We start from the raw sequence: 8,641 nt of genomic DNA, 5'->3' as shown, positions 1-8,641 counted from the left end.
AATTTTATTAAAATTATAATTCCCCAGCCAGCATGGCTCAGCAGTTGAGCATCAACCTATGATCAAGGAGATCACGGTTTGATTCCTGGGCAGGATACATGCCCGGGTTACCGCTCGATTCCCAGTAAGGGGCATGCAGGAAGCAGCAGGTCAATGACTCTCATCATTGATGTTTCTATCTCTCTCTCTCCCTCTCTCCCTTCCTCTCTCTGAAATCAATAGACATACTTATTTTTAAAATTATATTTACTTGAAAAAAATTAATAAAAGTAGAGATGATGTGGCTTTTTTAGACATTCTCAACGATGTGTCTTGTGGACCCCTCAGGGCAAGTACCTGCAACTTTAGGGACCAGGGCCTCTATCACAGCTGTGACAAGAGATTCTTCCCAAGCAGTGGGTTGCCACTGACCTGCTGGCAGACTGAATGCAACTGCCCTGCAGCCTTTGGGAACATGCAAATCCCCTTCGGCTCTGCACTTGTCTACTGTCTTCCCAAGTCTTTACACCTTCACCACCGTTTTGCCCATCCTTATGCCATCTATTTGCACTTCTTTTCTGTGAATCCTCTGGACCTTGCTGGTGGAGCCAAATAGTGTTGAAAGATGGACAAGTCCACTGGTGCCAGCAGAGTAAATGCGGCCAGAAGGAAGATGGAACCAGACCGCGCCTGGAACCAGGTGTCCAGGTTGGTCGGACTCGGCCCCCAGACTACAGGGCTGGGCGCCAGGAGAGGGAACATGGCCAAAACCCTGACCCCAGGCATCCCAGCTGCACTGCTAACAGCTAAGCCTGTGTGTCACTGCCCCAAGAGGTCGCAGAGTGTTTGGGAATGACTGGGGCCCCTACCCGGAACCGGTGGCTACCGCGACGATCGTAGAAGACTCACGCTGGGTTCACGCACCTCACGAGACCACACCCAGCAGCGACCAACTGCGAACCGGAAGGTAGCCGGGCGCGCGCCCCAGCGCCGGCTGGTCGCTCCCAGATACGTCACATCCTGTCGGGACGGCCCCAGCCGGGAGAGGTGAGCAGGCTGCCGCTGAGGAGGCGGGGCGGGGCGTCGACGGGACGGAGGCGGAGCTTCGGTGGGCGGGCCTGGCCCTAGAGGGCTGAGCTAGCCGGCGTCCGCTGGCCCGGCCAGCTCTGGCGGCAGGTGAGAGCCTCGGGCGGGAAAGGCGACCTCTGGCCCCGGCTCCGCCCTTACCCTCTCAGGCCAAGCGGCCAGCCCTACGGGGAGGGACCGTCGCTCCGGGTTCATGAGGCCTCGCGCGGCTGTGGGACCGGGGAGTGGCGTGAGGGGCCCACTGGCGCAACCCCGGGACCGCCCGGCTGATCGCCGGCCCGTCAGCTGCGGAGCAGAGCGCGAGCCCTGCAGCGGCGCGCCCCTCCTTCCGTCCCTCCTTCCCTCCCGGGTTCGCGCCGGAGCTCTGCTGGTGCCCCTTCCGACAACCTCTAGACTCCCAGGTAGGGAGAAGCCCGGGTCAGCACTGCCAACTGCCCTAACACCGAACACTACCGGTGTGGAAAAAGCTGCCGGCCCGGGGTTCCCTTCTCTGCTTTGGGGTACATCTGCTCAAACTTCCGACCCTTCAAGCAGAAATGGTGTGGGATCTGGGCCAGACCCCTCTTGCAGTGACTCAAAGCCGCCCGCCGTACTGGAAGGACAGGGTGAATGGCCCTTAGCCTCTTCTCCCTTCTGAACTGATTCACGCCACCCCAGTGGTTTCAGTCCCGGGAGCCTTCATCTTTTCCTTATGACTCCTCCACTTTGCTCCTCACATACTCCCTCTGGTTTTCCTGCCCTACTCTCCAGTGGTGGGACACAAGGCTGGACCAAAGCCTCCAGGGTAAGTGACTCAAACTTCAAACCAGCAGAGGCCATGGCATGCCAGGGCTGTAGAGTGGAGACTTAACCACGGATGAGCCTTTTGCTTAACTTGCCCTCTACCCACCCGCTAATTCCCCTGCTCCCCATTCTCAGATGAAGGAGACCAGGGCCAAAGACCAATTGAATATAGAGAGGCAGGGGCCTCTTCCAGGACTGGGGCACTGCAAGGCATGAGGCAACCAACAGTAGTGATGAAAAACCACTGTGTCTCCATCCTGGTTGCCCCAGTTCCAGCAGGTAAGACAATAGGGTGGTGGCCACCCAAATAGATAAATGGAAGGAGGTGAACCTCCTCCTTTCACCCTGAGGTACCCCTAGAAACACTCATTCCTACTGAGAGTTCCAGGCTCTGGTAGGATTGCATGTGGGCATGGGGAAGAGCCCCTCGACTCCAAGCAGAGCCCCACAGGTGTGACACAGTGGCTCTAGGAGCTCAAATTCCAGGACTGCCAGAGTGGAAGCTCTGATAGGAGGAAAAGCCCTATCTAACCCCCTCCTGCTGCTCCCTCCAGCAACTTCCATGGGGAGGGAGGACTTGCATCCCCATAATCTCCATCACACAGTCAGCAGGTAAGGTAGGCCAGATATCCATGGCAACACTGTTTACAAGTGCATGTCAGTGGCAGACATCAGTCCTTGGGACCTTTGGCCTGATGGTTACCCACTGCCCACACCACTGCAGATTGCTTTCTGCCTGACAGATGACACTCAAACGCCGTAACTTGCTCTCTGATGGCCTCTTGGATCTGGCCTGAGCCAGTATTTCCCATCAGCACCCTTTCTTTCCTCAGGCTTGTATCCTTGTCACCCCTGGGCGGCCTTTCAGAGATTTCATCCCAGTTGTGGCATGGCTGTGGACCTGCTATAGCTGTCTTGAAGCTGGTGGAAATCAGGCTAGTGGCAACAGGATTGGGAGTGGCTCTCCCAAATCCCTTGATATCAGGACATCTCTGTAGGGTCACTGTGCTGGGGGCAAGCCCAGGGGAATCAGCAGGTATGGGCAGACTGGAAACTCCCATCTGAGGTGGCTCTTCTGGGTTAGGGATGGCAAGCTTGAGACAATTGTGCTAGGGGATGGGACAGCCAAATGGTATTCAAGAGCCAGCACTAGACATTGCTTTTCTGTTCCTAGGTTTGGGGCAGGGGGCCCTGCTGAGTCTCTCAGCAGTGGACTTTCAGGTTACCATACTCCTGGGTTCCCCAAGCTCACCCTCACCAGCCACCTCTCTGTGTCCCTTCTCTCCTCAGAAAGAGCTCTGCCATCAAGGAAGGCAGCACAGGGCGAGGCTCCACCCATGGACACTTCTCAGTACAACCCAAAGGCAACATCGAGGCTGCTCTCCTAAGCCACAGAGTGCCTGGGCACACCACCTTCCAAGAGGAGCCATGGTGTTTAGGAGGGGCAGCTCCCAGCTGAGGTCTGGCGCAGGAGGGGGCAGTGGTTGCACAGGCCCCCTAGGCACGCTCAGGGCTGCCCTGCTGCTTGTGAGCCTGCTGTGGGGGGTCCAGGGAACAGCCATTGCCAACCTCAGCACAGCTCTGGGTTATCCTGGGCCATTGCCAGGGGGCCGCTACTTGAGCATTGGGGATGGCTCTGTGGTGGAGTTTGAGTTCCCAGAGGATAGCGAGGGCGTCATCGTGATCTCGAGCCAGTACCCAGGCCAGAGCAATGGGCCAGGGCCTGGTCCTACACTGAGAGTTACCTCCTTGGACACAGAGGTGCTGACTATCAAGAATGTGAGTGCCATAACCTGGGGCAGTGGGGGTGGCTTCGTGGTAAGCATCCACTCAGGCCTGCCTGGGCTAGCCCCACTCCACATCCAACTAGTGGACCCCCATGAAACTCCACCCGTGCTAATCGAGGAGCGGAAAGATTTCCGCATCAAGGTCTCACCTGCCGAAGACACCACCACCACCGCTGGCACAGACCTGGTCCACTTCTCGGAGAACCCAATACTCTACTTGCTCCTACCTCTTATCTTTGTCAACAAGTGTTCATTTGGGTGCAAAGTAGAGCTTGAGGTTCTGAAGGGGCTCCTGCAGAGCCCCCAGCCCATGCTGCTGGGCCTGTTGGGCCAGTTTCTGGTCATGCCCTTCTATGCGTTCCTGATGGCCAAGGTCTTCATGCTGCCCAAGGCCCTGGCTCTGGGCCTCATCATCACCTGCTCATCACCTGGCGGTGGAGGAAGCTACCTCTTCAGCCTCCTCCTTGGAGGGGATGTCACCCTGGCCATCTCCATGACTTTCATCTCCACAGTGGCTGCCACTGGTTTCCTGCCACTGTCCTCAGCTGTCTATAGCCGTCTGCTCAGCATCCATGAAACACTCCATGTGCCCATCTCCAAGATCCTGGGAAGCCTGCTGTTCATCGCCATCCCCATCGTAGTAGGCGTGTTGATCAAGTCCAAGCTTCCCAAGTTCTCTCAGCTGCTGCTGCAGGTCATCAAGCCGTTCAGCTTTGTGTTGCTCCTGGGTGGCCTTTTCCTGGCCTACCGCATGGGGGTTTTCATCCTGGCAGGCGTCAGGCTGCCCATTGTGCTGGTGGGCCTCACCGTGCCCCTGGTTGGCCTCCTGGTGGGCTACTGCCTGGCCACATGCCTGAAGCTGCCAGTGGCCCAGCGACGGACAGTCAGCATTGAGGTAGGGGTGCAGAACAGCGTGCTGGCCTTGGCCATGCTGCAGCTGTCCCTCCGCCGTCTTCAAGCTGACTACGCCTCCCAGGCCCCCTTCATTGTGGCACTGAGCGGCACCTCGGAGATGCTGGCCTTGGTTATTGGGCACTTCATCTATAGCAGCCTGGGCCCAGTTCCCTGAGGCCCCTGGGTCAAGCTTTTGCCACCCCTAGCCCCCACCCTACACCCACTGTCCCCACAGTTCTTGTGTACCAAAGGCCTTTAGTTCTCATGCACTATGCACTCAGAAAAATTTCCAGGCTTATTTTTGTTACTGGTTTTTTATTCTCCAGCTTTCAGTGCCAAAGAGGCCATGCTGAGTTAGGTAGGTGGGCACTGCCCACAAAATATATTTCAATAAAAGAGAGAAGCAAGCTTGGGTCTCTTCCAATCTTTGCCCTTTAGGGCCTGAGGGTGGTGGTACAAGGGTGTTGACTGGGTAGGTGTGGGCCAGGGTGTAGGACTGGCTTGGGTAACACGGTGACCTCTACACAGACTCTCTCTCTCAGCCCTCCTTCTCCACGCATCCCCTCTCTGTGAGTGGTGGGCCTCTGTTCTAGAATGAGCTGTGGGAGGGTGAGAGCAGAGGTCTGGCTCCCCTGCTTGCTCCCAAGCTCAGTTGGCTTCCCGCCGCCAAATTAGAAAGGAGAAGGGAGATGGCCTGTGGCCAGTGTGGCAAGCTTGCCAGGGCGGGGCCCTTTGTGGACTCCAGAGACGGACCGGGAGACTGCACGGACTGGCTTCACCAGCCCGCTGGGAACACAGGGCGGGTCAGGCCGTCAGCATGGGGGGGGGGGGCGAGGGGGCTCCCGGCCCTCCCTCCTCCCAACCCCTAGCTCTCAAATGAAGCGCACCTGGCCCAGCTCGGTCCTCCTCCCCGTCCTGGCGGGCCCCCCTACACAGTCGCCGCGGTGGACTTGTCACCCTGGGCGGTCCCCATGCTGGTACGAAACAGGACTCGGAGGGGACTCCTCCTCCAGGAGCTCCAAGGGCAGTTGCGCACCGGAGGCGGAGCCCGGGTGCCTGGCGCGCCCCGGCGCTGCTTCCGGCGGCGGCGGGCGGTTCCGGCGCGCTCCCTGGGCGGTGGCGCGCGGCGGGGGGCCGTTGGGCTGAGCGTCTGCCTGAGTGGACGCCGCCGCGGCCGCCATGCAGCTGACGGTGAAGGCGCTCCAGGGCCGCGAGTGCAGCCTACAGGTAGCGTCACCAGGCCTTCGACCCCCTCCCCCTCCGGGGCTCAGGGCTGGGCTGAGGGTGGGGACAGGGCTGGCGGGCCAGTCGCGCCGGGGAGGCCGGGCGAGCCGCCTTCAGCGGGGGCCGCGGGCTCAACCCCTGCTCCCACCCTCGGCCTGGCCAGGTGTCGGAGGATGAGCTGGTGTCCACGCTGAAACATCTGGTCTCCGAGAAGCTGAACGTCCCCGTGCGCCAGCAGCGGCTGCTGTTCAAGGGCAAGGCCCTTGCAGGTAATGGGGAGAGGAGATGCCCAGGGAGTCCCGCACGAAGTTGGGGTCGGGTGTCCAGGCCGAGTTAGGGCAGCATTGTAATGCGTGGGGCATTGGCCACTTGACTGTCGAGGCGGTGGCCGAACCCTCCTCAGCTAGATGCCACAGCAATCCCTGAGGCCACCCCCACCGCTGTGGGTAATGATTTCATCAATATCTTTTTGGTAGATGGGAAAAGACTCTCTGATTACAGCATTGGACCCAATTCCAAGCTCAACCTAGTGGTCAAACCTCTGGAGAAGGTGTTACTGGAAGAAAACGCCACCCGGAAACTGGCCGAGGCCCCACCCCCACGCCCGCCAGCCTGGCAGCTGATCGCCAAAATCTTGGCGCGCCACTTCAGTGCTGCAGATGCCAGCAGAGTCCTGGATCAACTACAGAGGGTGAGAAGGGTAGCCCCAGACGTCCACTCCTGTCCCAGCTGCTCCCACCTGCCTCTGTCCTGATGTACCCCCATTGGCACCCCCTGAATCCTCCTGGCCTTCTCTCCTCAGGATTATGAGAGGTCCTTGAGCCGCCTGACCCTGGATGACATCGAACGTTTAGCTAGCCGCTTCCTGCACCCCGAAGTCACTGAAGTTATGGAGAAGGGGTTCTCTAAATAGGATTCACCGAGTGTGGGGATGAGCCTGGCCAGGCTGCAAGCTGCATGTAGCATTAAATGTGTTCTCATGTTGCAATTTGGCTTATAATAATAGCTGGTGGGTACCCAGCTCTTGCTAGGTGCCAGGCACCACTGAAAGCACTTGACCTGGGTTGCTCCTCCACCTTGAACAAAAGGTGAGACAGCTGAGACTTCTTGCAGTGAAGTGGGGGAGCTAGAATCCGAGTCTAGCCAGCTTCTATAAGTGCCTCAGAATGAGAAAGAAAAAGGGACTGTTTAGAAGATTCTGAGGGATGGGCTTTGGCATTTGGTGTTTAGCCCACTAAGAATAAACCCTCAAGTGACTCCTTTCCAGGCCTCTGGCAAGTCCAGTATTGGTAGGAGGCCAAGTGACAGCCAGCCCTGGGCCCCCTCAGCTGCTGCAGCCAGTGTGCATTCGAAGGAAAAGTAGGTTGGGGAGTCGGGGATGAATATCACCCAGCTCTATGGTGTGACCTCAGGCAAGTCCCTGTGCCACGTTGGTCCCCAGCTGTTGACTCTGCCCAGTGAAGGCCACTCAAACCTCACTCAATTTCCTTCATCCTTACCCCAGACCCGATGGGGAGGGGGTGTCTACAGCAGTCCTCCCCTTTGTGTTCCATAAACTGAGGCCAGAAGCCAAGCGATGGCCAAGCATGGCCCAGAGATGAGATGTCCTGGCCCTTCCTATCAAGCTCTTCCCCGGGCACCCCCTTTGCTTGCCTCCCACTGGACACGGGTAGTCCTTGCTCCTTAGGAATGACAGGTGACTGGCTTAAAGTCACTCACCAAGGCAGTGCCAGAGCCAGGCCTTAGCCAGACCCTCACACAATGCGCTCACCCACAGAATGGAAGTGAACCCTTCCCCCACCATGTGCACACAAGGGCTTTCACTTTGCACACCCCTCACTTCCTAAGAGTTAACCTCAGGGTGCCAGGGAGTGGGCAGAAGCACGGCCGGGTGGCACTGGTTCTCCCACCCTGCCTGGTGTGTGGGCGCTGGAGGTCATCTTGGCACCTGCTCCTTGGAGGTTACCCAGGGCAGTTGAGGCTGGAAGGAAGCCATGTGCATTGGAGGATGGACACTCCAGCCCTGCCACTGTCCCTGCCTGAGACCCTCCTGCCTGGGTCCCTGGGCTGGGAAGACGGACAGACGCCTTATGGGCGAAGGATTTGAAGAGCAGACAGAAGCCCCTCTCCCCACCTGAGAACTGGGAATATCAAACAGCAGGGCCCTCTTAGGAGCCTGTGTGATCTAGCAGCTCATGTGATAGACTTGCCAATGCTCTCATTTATTCTGAGTCAGGAAGTTTATGTTGAAATTTTAAATAGCACTAAAGGTGAATGTGAGACTGACTTTGATCCAAAAAGAACTGTATTAGCTAGGCTGCTTTTGGTTTCCAATAATTGGTTTAACCATAAAGGAAATTGGTTTAAACAATAAAGGAAACTTACTGGTTTACAAAACTGAGAAGTCCAGGGGTATTGGCAGCAAATGAACAATTTCACCAAATACCCAGTTTCTTCCTACCTCCCCTCTGCACTCTGCAGTGTCTGCTTCATCCCAAGCTGCTGCCTCAGGATCAAAAGATGGCTGCCTGCAGCTTCCACTGAATCCCTTGTTCATAGCCAGCAAGGAGCACCTTCTCACCCTGTAGTGTAGCTTCTTTCTCAGATGCCCCCAGCAAATAAACACTGTCCTTTCATTGGTCACAACTGAGTGATGCCTCCAATCATTTTGTCCAGGGTTGGGTTGGGGTGGGTAGTGGGAGGCCAGCCCCCTGGATACCCATGGGCTGTTGGAGGGAAAGGGAGACTCTCAACAAAAGCCAGGTCCTCAGGGAGAATGAATGGTGGCCCCAAATAGCAACTGTCCACTGCAGGGGCGTGGCACACAGATGCACGTTTCAGACAGACCCTAGAGATGGTTGTTGAGTTCCTTGTGCCAGTGCCTCCCA

At 57.5% G+C, this 8,641-nt stretch overlaps 2 protein-coding genes across 7 annotated transcripts; both read left to right on the top strand.

Moving 5' to 3' along the window:
* The first annotated feature begins 192 nt into the window (after positions 1–192).
* On the top strand, positions 193–5,242 carry SLC10A3 (solute carrier family 10 member 3). 5 transcript variants are annotated; one of them, XM_087813432.1, is made up of 2 exons: positions 193–1,026; positions 3,139–5,242. In XM_087813432.1, the coding sequence occupies exon 2, from the start codon at positions 3,277–3,279 to the stop codon at positions 4,702–4,704; it is 1,428 nt and encodes a 475-aa protein (XP_087669558.1). In that variant the 5' UTR covers positions 193–1,026; positions 3,139–3,276; the 3' UTR covers positions 4,705–5,242. The 5 variants fall into 5 exon arrangements, with proteins under 5 accessions (XP_087669558.1, XP_016077419.1, XP_016077418.1 ...); XM_016221933.2 differs by lacking the exon at positions 193–1,026 and adding an exon at positions 1,109–1,155; XM_016221932.2 differs by lacking the exon at positions 193–1,026 and adding an exon at positions 1,163–1,466.
* A 420-nt stretch (positions 5,243–5,662) lies between these two features.
* Positions 5,663–8,387, top strand: UBL4A (ubiquitin like 4A). 2 transcript variants are annotated; one of them, XM_087813603.1, is made up of 4 exons: positions 5,663–5,756; positions 5,917–6,022; positions 6,230–6,453; positions 7,315–8,387. In XM_087813603.1, exons 1-4 carry the CDS (start codon positions 5,709–5,711, stop codon positions 7,438–7,440), a joined length of 504 nt encoding a protein of 167 aa, XP_087669729.1. In that variant the 5' UTR covers positions 5,663–5,708; the 3' UTR covers positions 7,441–8,387. The 2 variants fall into 2 exon arrangements, with proteins under 2 accessions (XP_087669729.1, XP_016077415.1); XM_016221929.2 differs by having other exon boundaries at positions 6,230–6,444; positions 6,556–7,327.
* Positions 8,388–8,641: the final 254 nt, after the last annotated feature.

The sequence above is a fragment of the Miniopterus natalensis genome, chromosome X (genome assembly GCF_054644295.1).
Source record: "Miniopterus natalensis isolate mMinNat1 chromosome X, mMinNat1.hap1, whole genome shotgun sequence".
In the NCBI taxonomy this organism is placed as follows: Eukaryota; Metazoa; Chordata; class Mammalia; order Chiroptera; family Miniopteridae; genus Miniopterus; species Miniopterus natalensis.
Note: the sequence above shows the minus strand (reverse complement) of the source record. Positions and strands in the feature narration are given on the sequence as shown.